Source organism: Pristiophorus japonicus, chromosome 1, assembly GCF_044704955.1.
Source record: "Pristiophorus japonicus isolate sPriJap1 chromosome 1, sPriJap1.hap1, whole genome shotgun sequence".
Classification (NCBI taxonomy): Eukaryota; Metazoa; Chordata; class Chondrichthyes; family Pristiophoridae; genus Pristiophorus; species Pristiophorus japonicus.
This window is the reverse complement of record NC_091977.1, coordinates 64826314-64852151: the sequence shown is the minus strand read 5'-3', so window position 1 is coordinate 64852151 and position 25838 is coordinate 64826314. Positions and strand designations below refer to the sequence as shown.

Genomic DNA, 25838 nt, shown 5'->3' with positions numbered 1-25838 from the left:
AATATTCAGTTGGAGGAGGGTCAATTTCAGTGAATTGAAAAGGGATCTGTCCCAGGTGGGTTGGAATCAAAGATTGGCAAGCAAAACAGTAAATTAGCAATGGGAGGCTTTCAAAGAGGAGATAGTTCGGGTACAGACTAGACATATTCCCACAAGGGGGAAAGGAAGAGCATCCAAATCTAGAACTGCTTGGTTGACTAAAGCTATAAAGATTAAAATAAAATAGAAAAGCGAGGCTTATGACAATTGTAATGCTCATATTGTAATACAATAGAGAACTAAACTAAATATAGAAAGTACAGAGGAGATCTGAAAGAGGGACTAAGAGTGGCAAACAGAGAGTATGAGAATAAATTAGAGGCTAACATAAAAGGAACCCAAAAGTCTTTTCTAAACTCATAAATAGTAAAAAGGTAGTCAAAGGAAGGGTGGGGTCAATTGGGGATCAAAATGGAGATCTTATGGAGGCTCAGGACGGCTGAGGTACTAAAGAAGTACTTTGCATTTGTCTTCACTAAGAGGATACTGCCAATGTCATAGTAAAGCAGGAGGTAGTAGAGAAATTGCATAGGATAACAATAGATAACGGGGAGGTACTTAAACGTTTGGCAGTACTCAAAAGAGAAAAGTCACCTGATCCAGATGGGATGCATTCTAGGTTGCTGAGGGAAATAAGGGTAGAAATTATGGAGGCTCTGACCACCACTTCCAATCCTCCTTAGATATGGGAGTTGTGCCAGAGGACTGGAGGTTTGCAAATGTTACACCCTTGTTCAAAAAAGGGGGAGGGATAAACGTAGTAACTGCAGGCCAGTCAGTCTAACGTCAGTGATGAGGGAACGTTTAGAGACATTAATGGAGGAAAAAAATTAAATGGCACTTGGAAAAATATGGGTTAGTAAATAAAAACCAGCACAGATTTGTTAAAGGCAAATCGCGTTTGACAAACTTGATTGAGTTCTCTGATAAAGAAACGGGAACGATTGATGACAGTAGTGCAGTTGATGTTGTGTATATGGACTTTCAAAAGGCATTTGATAAAGGATGACATAATAAACTTGTTAGCAAAATTGAAGCCCATGGGATTAAAGGGACAGTGGATACATAATTGGCTTAGGGACAGAAAGCAGAGAGTAGTGGTGAACAGTTGTTTTTCAGACTGGAGGGAAGTATACTGTGGTGTTCCCCTAGGGGTCGGTGTTAGGACCATTGCTCTTTTTAATATATAGTAATAACCTGGAATTGGGTATACAGGGCATAATTTCAAAGTGTGCAGGTATCACAAAACTTGGAAATGTAGTAAACAATGAAGAGGATAGTAACAGAATTCAGGAGGACATAGAAAGACCAGGCAGACCATTGGCAGATGAAATGAGTGCAGAGACTTGTGACATGATTACCTTTGATAGGGAGAATGAGGAGAGGTAAAGTAAGCTAAATGGTACAATAGTAAAGGGAGTGTACACAAATCATTGAAGATGGCAGGAGACTTTATTAGTGACTAGCTTATATTTATGGTCCCTATTTTGGGACTCCCCTGCAAGTGGAAATATTTCTCTACGTTTACCCTACCAATTCCCTTCATAATTTTAAAGACCTCTATTAGGTCACCCCCTAAAACTTGCCTTTTTTAGAGAAAACAGCCCCAGCCTATTCAGTCTATGCTGATCTCTTAGTTCTGGTTTTGAACATGTAAATCTTTTTTGCATCTTCTCCAGTGCCTCTGTATCCTTTTTGCAATACAGGTATGGAGACCAAAACTGTGCACAGTATTCAATGTGGTCTAACCAACGTTCTATAAAAATTTAACACAACTTCTCTGTTGTCCAAGCCTATTCCTCTAGAAATGAATGCCAGTGCTCTGTTGCAATTTTTAAGGCCTTGCAAGCCTGCATTGCTACTTTTAGTGATTTGTGTATCTGTACTTTCTGAGGAGCATGCTGTCTTCTTATTCCTCCTACCAAAATTGTCCTCACACTGCCTATATTGAAACACAATTGCCATTTACATGCCCATTCTGCAAGTTTATTAATGTCTTGTATTTTGTCACAGTCTTCCACAGTATTAACTATACACCCATTTGGTGTCATTGTCAATTTTTTAAATTGGATTTCTGATTGAGTCCAGATTGTTTGTGTAACTGATGACCAGTATTGTTCCCAACACCGATCCCTGTGGAACACCACTTCTCACCTTCCGCCAGTCTGAGAAACTACCTTTAACCCTTACTCTTTATTTCCTGTTTTGTAGCCAACTTGATATTCATTCTGCTACTTGTTCCGTGACTCCACATGCTCTGACCTTAGTCATGAATCTATTATTCGGTACCTTAACAAAGACTTTTCAAAATCAAAATGTATTACATCTATTGCATTACCCTTATCTGCTCATTCATAGAATCATAAAAATTTACAGCACAGAAGATGGCCATTTTGGCCCATTGTGTCTGCGCCGGCCAACCAAGAGCCATCCAGCCTGATCCCACTTTCCAGCTCTTGATCTGTAGGCCTGTAGGTTACAGCAGTTTAAGTGCACATCCAAGTATTTTTTTAATGTGGTGAGGGTTTCTGCCTCTACCACCCTTTCAGGCAGTGAGTTCCAGACTCCCATCCTCTCTGGGTGAAGAAGTTTCCCCTCATATCTCCTCTAAACCCTCCCCCCCCCCCAATTACTTGAAATCTATGCCCCCTGGTTATTGATCCCTCTGCCAAGGGAAACGGGTCCTTCCTATCCACTCTATCCAGGCCCCTCATAATTTTATACATCTCAATCAAGTCTCCCCTTAGCCTCCTCTGTTCCAAAGAAAACAGATCCAGCATCTCCAATCTTTCCTCATAGCCAAAATTCTCCAATCCAGGCAACATTCTTGTAAATCTCCTCTGCACCCTTTCCAGTGCAATCACATCTTTCCTGTAATGTGATGACCAGAACTGCATGCAGTACTCCAGCTGAAGCCTAACCAATGTTTTATATAGTTCAAGCATAACCTCCTTGCTCTTGTATTCCATGAAACCATCAGCGACAGGTCGGGGCCATAAAAGGACCGGCGGCCAAGGGTAGCGTGGAGGCAGGCCACTACAAGGTACAGCGCAAGCTGGTGCAGGAGGGCAATGGCAGCGAAGAGTGACGTCAGCAAAGTCCAGGCCGGTGATTGGAGCATGGGCAGATGCAGCAGGAGTGGCAAGATCGGGGTGAAGGAGCTGTGAGAGACTGTGGAGGGATGTGATCGGGGCCCAGGGGAGGCGTAAGTTCAGGGCCAGGGGCCCAGGGGCAGCACGGGCCAGCCCACACTGCAATATGTGTGTACACTAGGTCCGTGCAGCAGAACAGGTCTCCAGTTGTCTTGGGTAACCATTGCCACTGGACCAAGACCTAGCTCTGTCAAGCCCATGTCGTGGCTGGTGTGCAACGGCCACCACACGTTAAAAAAATCCATGCACAGGCATCTTCCACCCTTGAGGATGTAGTTCGGGTTCTTCATTTGAAACACCTGTGAACTCATCCTTTTTTTTGGCATGGAAGCGAGTCATCCTCGTTTCGAGGGACTGCCTATGATGATGATGAATAAAGGCAAGTATTCCATATGCCTTCTTAACCACCTTATCTACCTGGCCTGCTACCTTCAGGGATCTGTGGACTTGCACTCCAAGGTCCCTTTGTTCCTCGACACTTTTAAGTGTCGTTACATTTAATGTGTATTTCTTTGCCTTGTTAGTCCTCCCCAAATGCATTACCTCACTTCCGGATTGAATTCCATTTGCCACTGTTCCGCCCACCTGACCAGTACATTGATATCGTCCCATAGTCCACAGCTTTCTTCTTCATTATCAACCACACAGCCTATTTTAGTGGCATCTGCAAATTTCTTAATCATACCCCCAATGTTTAAGTCCAAGTCATTGATATATACCACAAAAAGCAGGGGACCCAGCACTGAGCCCTACGGAACCCGACTGAAAACATCCTTCCAGTCACAAAAACACCCATCAACCATTACCCTTTGCTTCCTGCCTCTGAGCCAATTTTGGATCCAACTTGCCACTTTGCCCTGGATCCCATGGGCTAATACTTTCTTGACCGGTCTGCCATGTGGGACCTTAACAAAAGCTTTGCTAAAATCCATATACACTACATCATACGCACTGCCCTCGTTGACCCTCCTAGTTACCTCCTCGAAAAATTAAATCAAGTTAGTCAGACATGACCTTCTCCATGTCTTTCCAAATGAAGATTTATCCTGTCCCTCAGGATTTTTTCCAATAATTTTCCCATCGAAGTTAGGTTGACTGGCCTGTAATTACTTGGTCTAACCCTTTCTCCCTTTTTAAACAAAGGTATAACATTAGCAGTCCTCCAGTCCTCTGGCATGACACCTTTAGCCAGAGAGGACTGGAAAATGATGGTCAGAGCCTCTGCTATTTCCTCTTTTGCTTCTTTTAACAGCCTGGAATACATTTCATCCGGGCCTGGGGATTTATCCACTTTCAAATATGCTAAGCCCATTAATACTTCCTCTCTCACTATGTGTATCTCGTCTAATATTTCACACTCCTACTCCCTCATTGCAAAGTCTGTGTTTGCCCCTCTTTTTTGTGAAAACAGATGCAAAGTATTAATTGAGAATCATACCCACATCTTCTACTTCCACACACAGATTTCTGTTATGGTCTCTAATAGGCCCCACTCTTTCCCGAGTTATCCTCTTGCTCTTCATGTATTTATAAAACATATTTGCGTTTTCCCTGATTTTACTTGCCAACATTCTTTCATGCTCTCCCTTTGCTTTCCTGATATCTTTTTTAATTGCACCCCTGCACTTCTTATACTCCTCTTGAGTTTCTGCATATCTGTCATAAGCATCACTTTTTTTCCTTATCTTACCCTGTATGTCCCTTGACATCCAGAGGGCACTAGATTTGTTAGCCTCACCCTTTTATTAAGGGAACATACTTGTTCTGTACCCTCAGGATCTCCTCCTTGAACGCCTCCCACTGCTCTGACATTGATTTACCATCAAGTAGCCGTTTCCAGTCCACTTTGTTGAAATCCCATCTCAACTCAATAAAATTGGCTTTATCCCAATTGAGAACATTTATTCTTGGTCCACCTTTGTCCTTTTCCATAACTACCCTAAATCTTACTGAATTATGATTACCAGCACCAAAATGCTCTCCCACTGATATTCCTTCGCCAAAACCAAGTCCAGAACTGCCCCCTTCCTTGTTCGGCTTGTTACATACTGGCTAAAGAAGTTCTCCTGAATGCATTCTAGGAATTCCACACCCTCTGTATCATTTACACTACTTTTTTCCCACTTAATATTAAGGTAGTTGAAATCCCCCACTGTTGTGTTCCTGACACAAATGAGACTGCACACATAAAGGTTAAAGTAACAGTGACCTCAGTCTTTATTAAGACACTCCAGAGTGAGGAAAAGCCCTTAGGGGGCCGGCTTATATACAGTGCTCCCAAGGGATGTTGGGATCCCTTGGGACTTCAGGGGATGCACTTACTGGTGGCGGAACATGGAAGTACATGCTTTACAGATACATAACATCACTCCCCCACCAAAGTCAAAGTGAAAACTATTTACAAGGTGAGGCGGTCGGGAGCCTTTCTTTCCCTGGTGGACTGCCTCGGTACAAATGTCTGTTCTGGTGTGTTGGCTGTGCCCTCGCTGGGCTGGCGTGTTGTTGGCCCAGCAGGGCTGCTGGGTGAGCCTGGCCTTGCTGGGCTGTTGGGCGTGATGGGTTCGATTTCCTGGTCCAGGGTGGTGTCGTTGATCCTTTGGGTGTGTGTTGTGGGCTCGAAAAAGGGGGTGACTGCTGTGGGTTGTTCAGGGCAGTCTGTGAACCACAGCCTCGTTTGGTCCAGGTGCTTTCTGCAAATTTGTCCATTGTCTAGTTTGACTACAAACATTCTACTCCCTTCTTTAGCTATCACTGTGCCCGCAATCCACTTGGGACCATGTCCATAGTTTAGCACATACACAGGGTCATTCAGATCAATTTCCAGTGATACAGTGGCGCGACCCTCGTTTACATTTTGTTGCTGCCGCCTGCTCGCAACCTGATCATGCAGGTTGGGGTGAACCAGCGAGAATCGGGTTTTAACTGTCCTTTTCATGAGTAGCTCAGCGGGGGATACCCCTGTGAGCGAGTGGGGTCTCGTGCAGTAACTGAGCAGTACTCGGGACAGGCGGGTTTGGAGTGAGCTGTTTAAGGCTCTGTTTGATGGTTTGTACTGCCCGCTCTGCCTGCCCATTGGAGGCTGGTTTAAACGGGGCCGAGGTGACATCTTTGATCCCATTGCGGGTCATGAATTCTTTAAATTTGGCACTGGTGAAACATGGCCCGTTGTCACTGACCAGTATGTCAGGCAGGCCGTGGGTGGCAAACATGGCCTTCAGGCTTTCAATGGTGGTGGTGGCGGTGCTTCCCGACATTATTTCACGTTCAATCCATTTTGAAAAAGCATCCACCACCCCCCAGGAACATTTTACCAAGAAACGGGCCCGCATAGTCAACATGGATCCTTGACCATGGTCTGGAGGGCCAGGACCACAAACTTAGTGGTGCCTTTCTGGGTGCGTTGCTCAACTGAGCACACACGCTGCATTGCCGTACACAGGACTCTAAGTCAGAGTCGATACCGGGCCACCACACGTGGGATCTGGCTATCGCTTTCATCATTACTATACCGGGTGTGTGCTGTGGAGATCCGAGATGAACGTCTCCCTGCCCTTTTTGGGTAGCACTACGCGGTTATCCCACAACAGGCAGTCTGCCTGAATGGACAGCTCGACCTTTCGCCGCTGGAACGGCTTGATTAGCTCTTGCATTTCAATGGGGATGCTGGCCCAGCTCCCATGCAGTACACAGTTTTTTATTAAGGACAGCAGAGGATCTTGGCTGGTCCAAGTTCTAATCTGGCGGGCCGTAACAGATGATTTATCATTTTCAAACGCTTCCATGACCATCAACAAGTTTTCAGGCTGCGCCATTTCCAACCCCGTGGTGGGCAATGGTAGCTGACTGAGAGCATCCGCACAGTTCTCGGTGCCTGGCCTGTGGCGGATGGTATAGTTATATGCTGACAGTGCGAGTGCCCATCTTTGTATGCGGGCTGAGGCATTAGTATTTATCCCCTTGTTTTCAGCGAACAGGGATATGAGGGGCTTGTGATCGGTTTCCAGCTCAAATTTGAGGCCAAACAGGTACTGATGCATTTTCTTTACCCCGAACACACACCTAATGCTTCTTTCTCAATCATGCTGTTGGCCCTCTCGGCTTTAGACAAGCTCCTGGAAGCATAGGCGACAGGTTGCAACTTCCCCGCAATGTTAGCTTGTTGTAATACACACCCGATTCCGTACGACGACGCATCACATGCTAGCACGAGTCTTTTGTACAGGTTATACAATACAAGCAACTTATTGGAGCATAAAATGTTTCTGGCTTTCTCAAAAGCAATTACTTGATTTTTTTCCCCATGCCCAGTTCTCACCTTCATGCAATAACACATGTAGGGGCTTTAAGAGGATGCTTAACCCTGGTAGGAAGTTACCAAAATAGTTGAGGATTCCCAGGAACGACCGCAGCTCCGTGATGTACTGTGGCCTGGGTGTTTTCTAGATAGCCTCTGTCTTGGCGTCTGTGGGCCAATGCCGTCCGCCGCAATCTTTCTCCCCAAAAACTCCACTTCTGTGGCCATGAAGACTCATTTCGACCTCTTCAACCGCAGCCCTACGTAATCCAGTTGCTGGAGGACCTCCTCCAGGTTTTGTAGGTGCTCGACGGTGTCCCGACCCGTGACCATTATGTCGTCCTGAAAAACCACCGTGTGTGGTACCGACTTGAGTAGGCTCTCCATGTTTCTCTGGAAGATCGCTGCAGCTGACCGAATTCCAAACGGGCATCTGTTGTAGATGAACAGTCCCTTGTGCGTGTTGATGCAGGTGAGGCTCTTTGAAGGCTCCTCCAGCTCCTGCGTCATGTTGGCCGAAGTCAGGTCGAGCTTGGTGAACGTCTTGCCTCCTGCCAGTGTCGCAAATAGGTCATCTGCCTTAGGTAGCAGGTATTGGTCCTGTAGCGAGAAACGATTAATAGTTACTTTATAATCGCCGCAAATCCTGACCGTGCCATCACTTTTGAGTACTGGAACAATCGGGCTGGCCCACTCGCTGAATTCCACTGGGGAGATGATGCCCTCACGTTGCAGCCTGTCCAGCTCGATTTCCACTCTCTTCCTTATCATGTGCGGTATCGCTCGCGCCTTGTGGTTAATGGGTCATGCCTCTGGGACCAAGTGGATCCGCACTGTCGACCCGGAAAAGTTTCCAATGCCTGGCTCAAAAAGGGAAGGAGATTTGTTAAGAACCTGGGTACATGAGGCATCATCGACATGTGATAGCGCTCGGATGTCATCCCTGTTCTAGCAGATTTTGCCTAGCCAGCTCCGTCCAAGCAGTGTGGGGCCATTGCCCGGGACAATCCAGAGTGGCAGTTCATGCACCGTGCCCTCGTAGGTGACCTTGACCATGGCGCTGCCCAGAACAGTGATAAGCTCTTTGGTGTACGTTCTCAGTTTTGAGTGGATGGGGCTCAGGGCTGGCCTGAGTGTCTTGTTGCACCACAGTCTCTCAAACATCTTTTTACTCATGATCGATTGGCTAGCGCCAGTGTCCAGTTCCATGGCTACGGGTAAGCCATTCAATTTTACATTTAACATTCTAGGTAGACATTTCGTCTCAAATGTGTGCACCCCGTGTACTTCAGCTTCTGCCTCCTCTCTCTCAGGCACGAAATTGCTTTGATCCACCATGGACCGATCTTCCTCTGCCACGTGGTGGTTAGCAGGTTTTGCAGAGCTTGCAACTCGTCTGCAAGCTCGTTGGAGGTGCCCCATTGTTCCACAGCTCTTGCAAACATACCCTTTGAAGCGGCATGAGTAGGCTGAATGGAAGCCTCCACAATGCCAACCAAGGTGTGAATTGCCTTGCATTCATCCCTTGTTGCGGACTCTGAGTCATTGGGTCACCTGCGGCCTGCTGGAAGTTGCAGACTCATGGTTTCTGCCCTGTACATTTCTGCTCGCAAACACAGTTCTAGTTAATTTATGAACATTGCTAGCACTTGTGTGCTGAGAGATTTGTTTGGTGTTATCACTGGTGGACATAAACGCCTATGCTCTCGCAATGGCCTTACTGAGGGTCGGTGTCTCTACAGTCAAAAGTTTTCGTAGGATGGTCTCGTGGTCAATGCCCAGTACAAAAAAGTCTCTGAGCATTTGCTCCAGGTAGCCATCAAACTCACATTGTCCTGCAAGTCACTTTAGCTCGGCGACGTAGCTCGCCACTTCCTGACCTTCAGATCGCTGGCATGTGTAGAACCGATACCTCGCCATCGGCACGCTCTCCCTCGGGTTAAGATGCACCTGAACCAGTGTACACAGCTCCTCATACGACTTATCTGTGGGTTTCACCGGAGCTAGAAGATTCTTCATGAGGCTGTAGGTCGGTGCCCCGCAGACCGTGAGGAGGACCGCTCTCCTTTTTGCAGCGCTTCCTTCTCCGTCCAGCTCGTTGGCTACAAAGGTCTAGCTGTTCGACATAGGCTTCCCAGTCCTCACCATCCGAGAACTTCTCCAGGATGCCCACAGTTTGCTGCATCTTTGCGTTGGATTCGTATATTTGTCGCCAGTTGTTGTGTTCCTGTCACAGATGAGACTGCACACAGGGAGGTTAAAGTAACATTGACCTCAGTCTTTATTAAAATACTCCAGAGTGAGGAACAGGCCTTCGGGGCCGGCTTATATACAGTGCTCCCAAGGGATGCTGGGATCCCTTGGGACTTCAGGGGATGCACTCCATGGTGGCGGAACATTTGAGTGCATGCTTTACAGATACACAACACCCACTACCCTTATTAATCAGGAAATTGTGTTAGGAAAATTGATGGGATTGAAGGCCGATAAATCCCCGGGGCCTGATAGTCTGCATCCCAGAGTACTTCAGGAAGTGGTCCTAGAAATAGTGGCTGCATTGGTGGTCATTTTCCAACATTCTATAGACTCTGGATCAGTTCCTATGGATTGGAGGGTAGCTAATGTAACCCCACTTTTTTTTAAAATGAGGGAGAGAAAACAAGGAATTATAGACCGGTTAGCCTGACATCGGTAGTTGGGAAAATGTTGGAATCAATTATTGAAGATATAATTGCAGCGCATTTGGAAAGCAGTGAGAGGATCGGTCCAAGTCAGCATGGATTTATGAAAGGGAAATCATGCTTGACAAATCTAGAATTTTTTGAGGATATAACTAGTAGAATGGACAAGGGAGAACCAGTGGATGTGGTGTATTTGGACTTTCAAAAGGCTTTTGACAACGTCCCACACAAGAGATTGGTGTGCAAAATTAAAGTGCATGGTATTGGGGGTAATGTATTGATGTGGATAGAGAACTGGTTGGCAGACAGGAAGCAAAGAGTAGGAATAAACGGGTCTTTTTCAGAATGGCAGGCAATGACTAGTGGGGCACCGCAAGTTTCAGTGGTGGGACCCCAGCTATTTACAAAATACATTAATAATTTAGACGAGGGAATTGAATGTAATATCTCCAAGTTTGCAGATGACACTAAGTTGGGTGGCAGTGTGAACTGTGAGGAAAATGATAAGAGGCTACAGGGTGACTTGGACAGGTTAGGTGAGTGGGCAAATGCATGGCAGATGCAGTATAATGTAGATAAATGTGAGGTTATGCACTTTCGTGGCAAAAACCAGAAGGCAGAATATTATCTGAATGGTGACAGATTAGGAAAAGTGGAGGTACACCGAGACCTGGGTGTCATGGTACATCAGTCATTGAAAGTTGGCATGCAGGTACAACAGGCAGTGAAGAAGGCAAATGGCATGTTGGCCTTCATAGCGAAAGGATTTGAGTATAGGAGCAGTATTACTCAGTTGTACAGGGCCTTGGTGAGGCCACACCTTGAATATTGTGTGCAGTTTTGGTCTCCTAATCTGAGGAAGGACATTCTTGCTATTGAGCGAATGCAGCGAAGATTCACCAGACTGATTCCCGGGATGGCAGGGCTGACATATGAAGAAAGACTGGATCGACTAGGCTTATATTCACTGGAATTTAGAAGAATGAGAGGGGATTTCATTGAAACATAAAAAATTCTGACAGGATTGGACAGGTTACATGCAGGAAGAATGTTCCTGATGTTGGGGAAGTCCAGAACCAGGGGTCATAGTCTAAGGATAAAGGGTAAGCTATTTAGGACTGAGATGAGGAGAACCTTCTTCACCCAGAGAATTGTGAACCTGTGGAATTCTCTACCATAGAAAGTTGTTGAGGCCAGTTCGTTAGATATATTCAAAAGGGAGTTAGATGTGGCCCTTACAGCTAATGGGATCAAGGGGTATGGAGAGAAAGCAGGAATGGGGTACTGAAGTTGCATGATCAGCCATGATCATATTGAATGGTGATGCAAGCTTGAAGGGCCGAATGGCCTGCTCCTGCACCTATTTTCTATGTTTCTATGTTTCTATATTACAGCTCTATAGTTTTTACACTTGGCAGAAATTTGCCCAGATATTTGTTCTGCTGTCTCCCTCTGACTGGACGTCCACAGTTCACTCCTAGTCATGTGATCACCCCTTTCTTGTTCTTCAATTCAACCCATATGGCCTTGTTTGATGGCCCCTCCAACATATCATCCCTTCCCACAGCTGTAATTGTTTCTTTAATTAATACTGCGACCCCCCACCTACCCCCCCTCCCTCCTTTTTTACCTTCCTCTCTTTCCCGTCTGAAAACCCTGTAACCAGGAATGTTAAGCTGCCATACCTGTCCTTCTTTCAGGGATGTCTCGGTAATAGCTATAACATCGTACTCCCAAGTGTCTATCTGTGCTCGCAGCCCATCTGCCTTATTACCTATACGCCTTGCATTGAAGTATATACCATTTCGTATTGCCAAACTCCCCTGTTGTCTGTTTTCCAGCCCTTGTTTCCTCTGTCTTCCAAATTCACATTCTGCTTTTCTGCTGCCAAATTGCAGCTTTGCTTCTCTCCCCATTGAATCTATTCTCAGGTTCCCATCCCCCTGCCAAGCTAGTTTAAACCCTCCATAACAGCACTCGCAAACCCTCCCGCGAGGATACTGGTCCAGCTCTGTTGAGATGCAACCTGTCCGGCCTCTACAGGTCCCACCTCCCCCAGAAATGGTTCCAATGCCTCAGGAATCTAAAGCTCTCCCGCCTGCACCAACTCTCCAGCCACACATTCATCTTCTCTATCCATCTGTTTCTGTACTCACTAGCTCGTGGTACTGGGAGTAATCTGGAGATTACTACCTTTGAGGTCATGCTTTTTAATCTCTCTCCTAGCTCCTTAAACTCTGCCCGCAGGACCTCATCCCTCTTTCTAACTAGGTCATTGGTACCGATGTGGACCACGACCTCTGGCTGTTCACCCTCTCCATCCAGAATGCCCTGCAGCTGCTCAGTGACATCCTTGACCCTGGCACCAGGGAGGCAACATACCATCCTGGAGTCACATCTGCGGCCACAGAAACGCCTGTCTGCTCCCCTGACTATCAAATCCCCTGCCACTATTGCTCTTCCATTCTTTTTCCCCCACCACCCCCCACGCCGCCCCCAGCCCCCCGTACAATTGAGCCACCTGTGGTGCCATGGACTTGGCTCTGGCTGCACTCCCCAGAGGCACCATCACCCTCACCAGTACTCAGAACAGAATACTGGTTGGAGAGCGAGATGGACTCAGGGGACTCCTGCTCTACCTGCCTGGTCCTCCCCTTCTCTCTGGCGGTCACCCATTGCCTCTCTGCCTGCACACTTTTAAGCTGTGGGGTGACCGCCTCTAGTAACGTGCTATCCTCGAAATTTTCCGTGTTGCGAATGCACCGCAGTGACCCCAGCGCTGCTGAAGCTCCAAAACAGGGAACTCAAGTTGCTGCAGCTGGAGACACCTCCTGCACACATGGTCGTCCAGGCTGCGTGAAGCCTCCAGGACTTCCCACATGCCACAGGATGTGCACTCCATGGGACTGAGCTTCCCTGCCATGCCTCTAGTTAATAGACTCGGAACTACCCAGCTGAAATGAGCTTTAAAATTTAGCAAATCACACTCAGCAGCTACTCTCTAATCTGCTCTTACCTTCTATTTTATAGGCTATGAAATACTAAGCAGAAAAGAACTTAGAAACTTTTTTTTTAAAACTTAATATTTTATTTAATTAGTGAGGTTTTTAAGTTTAGAAATAGCACTTGTCTATGTTTTCTTTTTAAATCGTGGCTCTTAATCTACACCAATGCCCAAGGTTTAAAAAAAAGAAATAGAGAAAAGCTCACCAACCAACCAGCCAATCACTTACCTGCTTTCCTGTGATTTTGTCCCCCTCCTCGCTCGCGCTGCTCCTTTTACTTCCTGCCACTGCTGCTCCGATCATTCTGTTACTTCCTCAAAGAATTCAGTAAGGTTGGTTGAGCATGACCAAGCAAAGTCGGATGGAAAGCTTTGAAGCAAAATTGTAAGCACCTGCCAACTTGATTTTGATTTGTTAATGTCTACAAAATGAGGGCTATTATGGTGGAAAGAGGAAACTATGGACCTGATTGGCAACTCACTCAGAGGGCACAAATGGTAGTCATGAGAAGTGTAAACATTGACGTTGGTGCAGTCGAGAGTGTTTCTCTCAGGCTGGAACTAAAGTGCATTTTGGGGCAGTAGGGAGACTTTTACTCTATTGTGTTATAACTGATGTGCAAATGTGCGATTCCAAATGTTTAATTGGCCGAATTGACATACCTCAATTTGATAAACTCAAATATTGCATTTACACAAAAAAAGTACATGATAGACAAAAAAACTGTTACAGAAGTTATATACCTGTATCAAAGCTGTAAATAATATAGAAGAAGAAAAAAAACCTTACATTTACATAGCACCTTCTACAGACTCAGGACGTCCCAAAGCACGACAGACCGAATGGCCTCCCCTCTGCTGTAAGTTTCAGTGATTCTATGACTTTGCAACCAATGAAGTACTCTTGAAGTGTAGTCACTGTTGTAATGTAGGAAACACAGTAGCCAATTTCCACACAGCAAGATCTCACAAACAGCAGTGTTTCCTGTCTCCCACCTCACTTGGCTCCTTGTTCGACCTTTGGGCCCCTCAGTAGAGGGGCACCTGAAGAAACATGGGGGGAGGGCTTGTGGTCTGGGGTTCCTGGGAGCAACCAGAAGACCACAATGCCAGTGACAAGGAACACACCTGCAGGCCCCTCATTCATGCAGCTATACTCTTCTGTTCTGCCTACTGGTGCTAGGCCCAGTTGGGCAGTGGTGGGGGGAGGGAGGGTGGGAAGGGAGGGTGTGGCCTTGATGCCGAAAGCACATTGAAAATAGGAGCTGGAGTAGGCCATTTGGCCCTTCGAGCCTGCACTGCCATTCAATAAGATCATGGCTGATCATTCCCTCAGTACCCCTTTCCTGCTTTTTCTCCATACCCCTTGATCCCCTGAGCCGTAAGGGCCATATCTAACTCCCTCTTGAATATATCCAAAGAACTGGCATCAACAACTCTCTGTGGCAGGGAATTCCATAGATTAACTACTCTCTGAGTGAAGAAGTTTCTACTCATCTCAGTCCTAAATGGCCTACCCCTTATCCTAAGACTATGTCTCCTGGTTCTGGACTTCCCCAACATCGGGAACATTCTTCCCGCATCTAACCTGTCCAGTCCCGTCAGAATCTTATACGTTTCTATAAGATCCCCTCTCATCCTTCTAAACTCCAGTGAATAAAGGCCCAGTTGATCCAGTCTCTCCTCATATGACAGCCCAGCCAGCCCTGGAATCAGTCTGGTGAACCTTCGCTGCACTCCCTCAATAGCAAGAACGTCCTTCCTCAGATTAAGAGACCAAAACTGAACACAATATTCCAGGTGAGGCCTCACAAAGTCACTATACAACTGCAGTAAGACCTCCCTGCTCCTATACTCAAATCCCCTAGCTATGAAGGCCAATATACCATTTGCCGCCTTCACCGCCTGCTGTACCTGCATGCCCACTTTCAGTGACTGATGAACCATGACACCCAGGTCTCGTTGTACCTCCCCTTTTCCTAATCTGCCGCCATACAGATAATATTCTGCCTTCGTGTTTTTGCCCCCAAAATGGATAACCTCACATTTATCCACATTATACTGCATCTGCCATGCATTTGCCCACTCACCGAACCTGTCCAAGTCACCCTGCAGCCTCTTAGCATCCTCCTCACAGCTCACACCGCCACCCAGTTTAGTGTTATCTGCAAACTTGGAGATATTACACTCAATTCCTTCATCTAAATCGTAATGTATATTGTAAAGAGCTGAGGTCCCAGCACTGAGCCCTGCGGCACTCCACTAGTCACTGCCTGCCATTCTGAAAAGGACCCGTTTATCCCGACTCTCTGCTTCCTGTCTGCCAAGCAGTTCTCTATCCACTTCAGTACATTACCCCCAATACCATGCGCTTTGTTTTTGCACACCAATCTCCGGTGCGGGACCTTGTCAAAAACCTTTTGAAAGTCCAAATACACCACATCCACTGGTTCTCCCTTGTCCACTCTACTAGTTACATCCTCAAAAAATTCCAGAAGATTCGTCGAGCATGATTTCCCTTTCATAAATCCATGCTGACTTGGTCCAATCCTGTCACTGCTGTCCAAATGCGCTGCTATTTCATTCTTAATAATTGATTCCAACATTTTCCCCACTACTGATGTCAGGCTAACCGGTCTATAATTACCCGTTTTCTCTCTCCCTCCTTTTTAAAAAAGTGGTGTTACATTAGCTTCCCTCCAGTCCATAGGAACTGATCCAGAGTCAATAGACTGTTGGAAAATGATCACCAATGCATCCACTATTTCTAGGGCCACTTCCTTAAGTACTCTGGAATGCAGACTATCAGGCCCCGGGGATTTATCGGCCTTCAATCCCATCAATTTCCCCAACACAATTTCCCGCCTGATAAGGATATCCTTCAGTTCCTCCTTCTCACTAGACCCACTGTCCCCTAGTACATTCGGTAGGTTATTTGTGTCATCCTTCGTTAAGACAGAACCAAAGTATTTGTTCAATTGGTCTGCCATTTCTTTGTTCCCCATTATAATTTCACCTGAATCCGACAGCAAGGGACCTACGTTTGCCTTCACTAATCTTTTTCTGTTCACATATTTATAGAAGCTTTTGCAGTCAGTTTTTATGTACCCTGCAAGCTTCCTCTCGTACTCTATTTTCCCCCTCTTAATTAAACCCTTAGTCCTCCTCTGTTGAATTCTAAATTTCTCCCAGTCTTCAGGTTTGTTGCTTTTTCTAGCCAATTTATATGCCTCTTCCTTGGTTTTAACACTATCCTTGATTTCCCTTGTTAGACATGGTTGAGTCACCTTCCCCATTTTATTTTTACTCCCGACAGGGATGTACAATTGCTGAAGTTCATCCATGTGATCTTTAAATGTTTGCCATTGCTTATCCACCGTCAACCCTTTAAGTATCCTTTGCCAGTCTATTCTAGCCAATTCACGCCTCATACCGTCGAAGTTACCTTTCTTTAAGTTCAGGACCCTAGTTTCCGAATTAACTGTGTCACTTTCCATCTTAATAAAGAATTCTACCATATTCTGGTCACTCTTCTCCAAGGGGCCTCGCACAACAAGATTGCTAATTAGTCCCTTCTCATTACACATCACCCAGTCTAGGATGGCCAGCTCTCTGGTTGGTTCCTCGACATATTGGTCTCGAAAACCATCCCTATTACACCAAAGGAAATCGTCCTCCATCGCATTGTTACCAGTTTGGTTAGCCCAATCAATATGTAGCATGTCATATCTGTGGCATGAAAGAAATTCAAGGGCACCTTTCGTCTTACATGATCAGTGTACCCCAGACCAGGTGCCGAGCAGAGAGAGGGGGAATACCTTCGGGTGGATTTTATGAAATTCCGCTCTAAGGTATTCACAGAATCAGAGGAATAACTTGTTACAAAGAGTGATTTTAACCAGGATACTAAAGTTGTTTGTCACATAATAAATTATAAAGGAACATAGGAACAGGAGTTTTTGCTCCATATCCATTATTCTGGACAAAAGCAAAATACTACAGATGCTGGAATCTGAAATAAAACTGGAAAATGCTGGAAATACTCAGCAGGTCAGGCAGCGTCTGTGGAGAGAGAAACAGTAACGTTTCAGGTGTGATGAAAGGTCATCGACCTGAAACGTTAACTCTGTTTCTCTCTCCACAGATGCTGCCTGACCTGCTGAGTATTTCCAGCATTTTCTGTCCATTGTTCTGGATTTCACTGAGAATAGGACAGTTCCCTTTTCCACAGCTTTACTTATATACTCAAAAGTGTATTCTAAATATAATATTCTAAACTATTCTAATATTCTAAATGAGAGGTATGCAGAAGAAAATCGAACTGCTCAAACAATGTTAACTGGCAGAACAATCAATGTTTTGCCTGGCATTTGCAGGAAACAATAGCGCTACATCAACAATTTAAATGCTTTTACATTTTCTTGGCAGATTTGGAGTCTGCTTATATTAAGGAGATTGAAGAGAAATGGAACATGTGGCCAAGTCCAAGCCTTTACGGCACTAGAATGGACATCAAGTCTGCGGAAAGCATCAAAGGTGAAATTGAAGAAGCAAAATATGCAACAAATTCCAGAAAAGGGCATTTCGCACCCAAGGACCTTTACGATGTAAAAGCTGTTCTATCCCAGTATTATTCAAGCAAAGGTGAAGATCACTTGTGTTGTTATGAAAGGGAGAATCTTGTGTCAAGGATGCAGCAATCACCAACTCTTTCTTCGTTAACGAGTACTGAGAGTGAACCTGCCTTGTTGGAAACTAAGTCAATTGGTCCATTAAAGTCCCTCTCCATCTGTGCCAATAAAAAGGCCACATCAAATTTAATGGAGATGGAGCCTGATACCATGGAAACTAAATCAGTTACCGAAGCAATAACAGTCATTACTCCGGTTTCAGCTACACGTTACCCATGTGATTCAGACACTAAAAAGTGCTACGCTCCAAAAGCAAGCTGTTCTGTAGGAGGAGTAAACACAAACAAACCTGTTCTTGGTGTGAAGCTGCCTGGAACAGTTTGTTTCAATATGGAGGAGTATTCAAGTCCTTCAGGAGTAATTCTGGAGCTTGAACATATGTGCTCAGAGAATCCATCAGAAGATAAGACTTATAATGTTACCACTGTGTCTTGCACTGATGAACAACAAACCCTAAACACCATAAGCATGAAAGCCCAAGAACAAGATGAAGCAATTGTCAAAAATAGTGAAGTCCTAGAAAAAGGACACGAGAAGGGTGCTCAATGGGTGGCCATAGGTCAAAATGGAACTGCACTCAGACAAACCAAATGTCAAATAGACTCCAACGAAAATACGTTCACCTCCAAAGAAGGGATTGAAAACTGTGACAGAGGAGGATCATGTTACCAAGATGACAATGGCAGTATAACTTCACAAATATATTCGGTGATGCCCAGTGAGGATCAGGCAACGTTCCCAGAAAAGTCGATTCTGGAAGAGGAAATCTCCAGCAGGAGGGAGTCATGTGACGTTGACAAAGATGCTTACTCTCTCAACATGTCCAGGCTGCTTCTGAATTTAAACCGTGTGTCCTTTAAGACATTTGGCATGGTTAAACATTTGTCATCACCAACCTTAGAACCAAAGATGGAAGTTTACTCGGCGAGGTCCCCAAACATTTCTGAATTTCACACGGAACCTGCAGAAGACAGCTCGAGGGACTGCTTATCAAAAACAGAACAGAACACCAACCAGGTTGAGTCACTTACGCCTCCCACACACACAAATATAAATGAGCCCAGTGCAAGAATACTTTGCGCACAAGATAAAAAACCTCCGCAGGAAGCATCTTCACCAACAAATACACCAAAGCTGATTGATGAAGTAGACAATTCAGCGACTCAGGAATCTGCAACTCTAACTCGACAAAATGAATGTCCACCAGCCAAATCTAACAGTCTCAAACGACCAGAAGATAAGCTAGATCTGAATGTTGGCTCTGGAATCTCAGCTGTTCTTACAAGTGACACAGGAAAGCCAACAAATAAACAGCTCTCAATGGGTGGAAAGGAGGCGTGTGGCTGCCGGATGGCATATGGGAACTGTTTTCAAGCAGTGGGCACTGATGTTAATGATGAAAACAAAGATCTAGAAAATTCCGCACAGCAAACTTCACCGAGGACCACTCCACCTGCTTCAGGAAGCCCCTTGTCCCTATACCTCACCAGATTTACTAGACAAAGTGATGAAACCATGCTTACCAGCTGCTCCTTTACTGTTCCTGAAACTGATGCTACAGCAAAGCATGATGGTCCCATTCTTTCAAAATTCAAGGATAAAAGATACAACATGCCAAATGGATTCAGGCTGGTACAGAATGATATCGTGGAGCTACTCGATGTTTTGAAGGACTGCCCCAGAGAAAGTCATGTGGAGGAAGAATGTGCAATACTTTTTTCATCAACCAAGCAGAAACTCTACACCGAATGCAGGAAGCTGATGTCTGCCTGCCAGAAGGGCATAAAAGTAGACCGGGCCCCTGATGAGATGCTCCTGGGAGTTTCCGAAAGTTTCCAGGCTCTCTCACAGCTAACAGCGACATGCCTCCAGTTCACAACCTGCATGCACTGTGCAGAGCATCATGTGGAAGTGCTCAGTAACTTGAGAGAGGTTATCATGACTTATAAAACCTTTGTGCAAGCCTCTGAGGATGCATGCGGCAGAAGGTCAGATGATTTAAGGGTGAAACTACTGGCTCAACAGTATACTGCACTGACTGCTGGGGTTTTCTGTCTCACCCAGCTATTCAAAAGTGATTCACCTTCGCAATAGAAAACAGTGTTTGTGAAGTTTGTGGGCGTGAGAGAATACAATGAAACATCCCAAAAGATATTGGAATTGTGTACCAAGTACATTACAGAGCACAGAGTCCATCCTTTGCAGACAATATGTGTGTTGAGCAACACATTTTTTTTATTCATTCATGGGATGCGGGTGTCGCTGGTAAGACCAGCATTTATTGCCTATCCCTAATTGCCCTTGAGAAGGTGGGGGTGAGCTGCCTTCTTGCACCTTTGCAGTTATAACATTGTTATAAGTCATGTGGCTAGTGCCAGCTAATAAGAACTTTGTATTGATGATGCAACACAATGTCTTATTTGGGTGTTGACATCGAACTCTTGGCAGCTGATTGTTCATGCACGACTTCCATATGCTTCATATAACGATGCTGATCAGTGCATTAGAAGGCTGATCTTTCACCCATAGAACTAAGTTTTGAGTCCAGCTCATTGCGTTAGGGTGAAACTTTCTTCTCACCACTGGCTGTAAGGTCTTTGGATTATCATGTTTAAGGGGTTGTCAATCAAGTTCCGAGAGGGAACAAGGTCATGCCACAAAATTCTTTATAATTTGATATGAGTTGACACTAAATTGCCAATCTCACTCAGAGGGGAAAACTGATGGCTTCTGTATGAATGAAATTGTTGTGCGCATGTGTGTGTGTGCGTGTGTGTATGAGTGTGCATGTGTGTGTGTGCGCATGTGTGCGTGTGTGTATGAGTGTGCAGGTGGGTATTTATATGTGTGCGTGTGTGTATGATTGTAAATGTGGGTATTTATATGTGTGTGTGTGTGTATGAGTGTGCAGGTGGGTATTTATATGGGTGCGTGTGTGTATGAGTGTACATGTGGGTATTTATATGTGTGCGTGTGTGTATGAGTGTACATGTGGGTATTTATATGTGTGCGTGTGTGTATGAGTGTACATGTGGGTATTTATATGTGTGCGCGTGTGTATGAGTGTGCAGGTGGGTATTTATATGGGTGTGTGTGTGTATGAGTGTGTATGCGGTTATTTATATGTGTGCGTGTGTGCATAAGTGTGCAGGTGAGTATTTATATGTGTGCGTGTGTGTATGAGTGTGCATGTGGGTATTTATATGTGTGCGTGTGTGTATGAGTGTGCAGGTGGGTATTTATATGTGTGCGTGTGTGTATGAGTGTGCAGGTGAGTATTTATATGGGTGCGTGTGTGTATGAGTGTACATGTGGGTATTTATATGTGTGTATGAGTGTGCAGGTGGGTATTTATATGTGTGTGTGTGTGTATATGAGTGTACATGTGGGTATTTATATGTGTGCGTGTGTGTATGAGTGTGCAGGTGATTATTTATGTGTGTGTGTGTGTATGAGTGTACATGTGGGTATTTATATGTGTGCGAGTGTGTATGAGTGTGCAGGTGGGTATTTTTGTGTGTGTGTGTGTATGAGTGTGCAGATGGGTATTTATATGTGTGTGTGTGTGTGTGTGTGTATATGAGTGTACATGTGGGTATTTATATGGGTGCGTGTGTGTATGAGTGTACATGTGGTTATTTATATGTGTGCGTGTGTGTATGAGTGTGCAGGTGGGTATTTATATGGGTGCGTGTGTGTATGAGTGTACATGTGGGTATTTATATGTGTGCGTGTGTGTATGAGTGTGCAGGTGGGTATTTATATGGGTGCGTGTGTGTAAGATTGTACATGTGGGTATTTATATGTGTGCATGTGTGTATGAGTGTGCATGTGGTATTTATGGGTGCGTGTGTGTATGAGTGTGCAGGTGGGTATTTATATGGGTGTGTGTGTGTATGAGGGTGCAGGTGGGTATTTCTATGGGTGCGTGTGTGTATGAGTGTGCAGGTGGGTATTTCTATGGGTGTGTGTATGTATGAGGGTGCAGGTGGGTATTTCTATGGGTGCGTGTGTGTATGAGTGTGCAGGTGGGTATTTATATGTGTGCGAATGTGTATGAGTATACATGTGGGTATTTATATGTGTGCATGTGTGTATTTATATGTGTCCGTATGTGTATGAGTGTACATCTGGGTATTTATATGTGTGCGAGTGTGTATGAGTGTGCAGGTGGGTATTTTATATGGGTGCATGTGTGTATGAGTGTACATGTGGGTATTGATATGTGTGTGTGTGCAGGTGGGTATTTATATGGGTGCGTGTGTGTATGTGTATACATGTGTGTATTTATATGTGTGCGTGTGTGTATGAGTGTGCAGGTGGGTATTTATATGGGTGCGTGTGTGTAAGATTGTACATGTGGGTATTTATATGTGTGCATGTGTGTATGAGTGTGCATGTGGTATTTATGGGTGCGTGTGTGTATGGGTGTGCAGGTGGGTATTTATATGTGTGCGAGTGTGTATGAGTATACATGTGGGTATTTATATGTGTGCATGTGTGTATGAGTGTGCATGTGGTATTTATATGGGTGCGTGTGTGTATGAGTGTGCAGGTGGGTATTTATATGGGTGCGTGTGTGTATGAGTGTGCAGGTGGGTATTTATATGGATGTGTGTGTGTATGAGTGTGCAGGTGGGTATTTCTATGGGTGCGTGTGTGTATGAGTGTACATGTGGGTATTTATATGTGTGCGTGTGTGTATGAGTGTGCAGGTGGGTATTTATATGGGTGTGTGTGTGTATGAGTGTGCAGGTGGGTATTTATATGTGTGCGTGTGTGTATGAGTGTGCAGGTGGGTATTTATATGGATGTGTGTGTGTATGAGTGTACATATGGGTATTTATATGTGTGCGAGTGTGTATGAGTGTGCAGGTGATTATTTATATGTGTGTGTGTGTGTGTATGAGTGTACATCTGGGTATTTATATGTGTGCGAGTGTGTATGAGTGTGCAGGTGGGTATTTATATGTGTGCGAGTGTGTATGAGTGTGCAGATGGGTATTTATATGTGTGTGTGTATGAGTGTACATGTGGGTATTTATATGTGTGTGAGTGTGTATGAGTGTGCAGGTGATTATTTATATGTGTGTGTGTGTGTATGAGTGTACATCTGGGTATTTATATGTGTGCGAGTGTGTATGAGTGTGCAGGTAGGTATTTATATGTGTGCGTGTGTGTATGAGTGTGCAGGTGATTATTTATATGTGTGTGTGTGTGTGTATGAGTGTACATGTGGGTATTTATATGTGTGCGAGTGTGCATGAGTGTGCAGGTGGGTATTTATATGTGTGCGTGTGTGTATGAGTGTGCATGTGGGTATTTATATAGGTGCGTGTGTGTGAGTGTGCATGTGGGTATTTATATGTGTGCGTGTGTGTAAGAGTGTGCATGTGTGTATTTATATGTGTGCGTGTGTGTATGAGTGTACATGTGGATATTTATATGTGTGCGTCTGTGTATGAGTGTGCAGGTGGGTATTTATATGCGTGTGTGTGTGTATGAGTGTACATGTGGGTATTTATATGTGTGCGTGTGTGTATGAGTGTGCAGGTGGGTATTTATATGTGTGTGTGTGTGTATGAGTGTACATGTGGGTATTTATATGTGTGCGTGTGTGTATGACTGTGCAGGTGGGTATTTATATGGGTGTGTGTGTGTATGAGTGTGCAGATGGGTATTTATATGTGTGTGTGTGTATGAGTGTACATGTGGGTATTTATATGTGTGTGTTTGTGTGTATGAGTGTACATATGGGTATTTATATGTGTGCGTGTGTGTATGAATGTGCAGATGGGTATTTATATGTGTGTGTGTGTATGAGTGTACATGTGGGTATTTATATGGGTGCGTGTGTGTATGAGTGTACATGTGGTTATTTATATGTGTGCGTGTGTGTATGAGTGTGCAGGTGGGTATTTATATGGGTGCGTGTGTGTATGAGTGTACATGTGTGTATTTATATGTGCGCGTGTGTGTATGAGTGTACAGGTGGGTATTTATATGGGTGCGTGTGTGTAAGATTGTACACGTGGGTATTTATATATGTGCGTGTGTGTATGAGTGTGCAGGTGGATATTTATGTGTGTGTGTGTATGAGTGTACATGTGGGTATTTATATGTGTGCGTGTGTGTATGAGTGTGCAGGTGGGTATTTATATGTGTGTGTGTGTATGAGTGTGCAGGTGATTATTTATATGGGTGCGTGTGTGTATGAGTGTACATGTGTGTATTTATATGTGTGCGTGTGTGTATGAGTATACATGTGGGTATTTATATGGGTGTGTGTGTGTGTATGAGTGTGCAGGTGGGTATTTATATGGGTGCGTGTGTGTATGAGTATACATGTGTGTATTTATATGTGTGCGTGTGTGTATGAGTATACATGTGGGTATTTATATGGGTGTGTGTGTGTGTATGAGTGTGCAGGTGGGTATTTATATGGGTGCGTGTATGTATGAGTGTACATATGGGTATTTATATGGGTGTGTGTGTATGAGTGTGCAGGTGGGTATTTATATGTGTGCGTGTGTGTATGAGTGTGCAGGTGGGTATTTATATGGGTGCATGTGTGTATGAGTGTGCAGGTGGGTATTTCTATGGGTGCGTGTGTGTATGAGTGTGCAGGTGGGTATTTTTATGGCTGCGTGTGTGTATGAGTGTGCAGGTGGGTATTTATATGGGTGAAGTTGGATGAGGGAATCGCCTTCTGGTAACCTTTAGAATATTATGATAAACGATGCCAGGACCGCTTTTAATCAGCATGGCATAAAGGATGTTCCTTGTTTTTCATTCATTGGCTCAAAACACCTACAACCTCCTCCTGGAATAAAAGAAAAGAAACGTAAATTCCATAAATGGGTATAAAATAAATATTTATATTGTTCAGTACACGCTTTCGCAGAAGTATATTATTGTACGTGTATATACATATATATATATATATATACATATATAAAGAGAGAGAGAGAGAGGCTCGTTACAATTTCAGGTATTTTGTCAAATTATTTTCTCTTTCAACGATAATTTACATAAATTGACCTTTGCGTCTACAATCTGAAAACTGCAGCGATCTGCAGTTGCAGAGTTATGTGACCCGAGAATTAGTAATTACCCTGCTCACAGTCATTTTCTTACTCAACATTGAAGGTGAATATCCGCAGGGTAGAGGGGCGGGGAGGTGGGGGGGCAGGTGGTAAGATTGCCACAGTTGTAGCAGGAGAGCCCAGAAAATCGCTGGAAGCATTATTTCCGCTATTTGTTCCAGGATTTCCGCGGCTCTTCCACCAAATTTAAAGCAGATGAGTGGGATAATCCCCTGCAAAAGTTATCCTTTTTGGCTCATGCTATTCTATGGCACTAATTTCACAATGGTTGATATGAAACTTAAATTAGGTTTTACAGAGTAGCAAACTAACATTTATTTACTGTTATTAAATAGAGATGTGAAGCACAAGCAGTATAATGTACAAACATCAATACAATGATCAAAGTCTATAATGGATTACTCCTTTGTAAGAGGTTATTTGGAAGGAATAAAATAATCCTATTAGTTCTGGTTATTGATGAGCAGGAATTCAATAGGTTTCATCATCTCATTCACAGGTTTCCAGACAAATGGGCCTGTTAGCAAAAATACAACCGGACAATGACAATGAGCACACAATTAGTTCATTCAGATTACAGGAAGCACCTGGGGCTGAATTTTCGGTTGTCTGTAGACTCAGTTAGCAGCCTAGCGGTGAGCATTGGAGCTTAGCGACCAGGCACGCAGCTTTTAGCGCCCCGACGGAAAACTCATTAGAGGCTCACTATAGGTGCAAACCATTAGGGTTTGGCTGCTGACCATCAGTCCGATCATGACGTATTCCTGGTGCAGTGCGCACGCTTGCACCCAGGTCGCTAAATTCGGTGCATGCACCTCATTGAGCACCCGCCAATAACAACGGCTGGAAAAACAGTCGGTTCAGGCTTGCA

General features: G+C 44.6%; 1 protein-coding gene across 1 annotated transcript in view; it reads left to right on the top strand.

The window, feature by feature from the left end:
- LOC139265788 (FERM and PDZ domain-containing protein 1) overlaps positions 1-19955 on the top strand; it is a 187108-nt gene extending 167153 nt beyond the window's left edge. Inside the window, exon 15 of the mRNA XM_070883650.1 lies at positions 17599-19955. Within this exon, the coding sequence (XP_070739751.1) occupies positions 17599-19955 (2357 nt within the window). The remainder of the gene's footprint in view (positions 1-17598) is intronic.
- The last annotated feature ends 5883 nt before the right edge of the window (positions 19956-25838 follow it).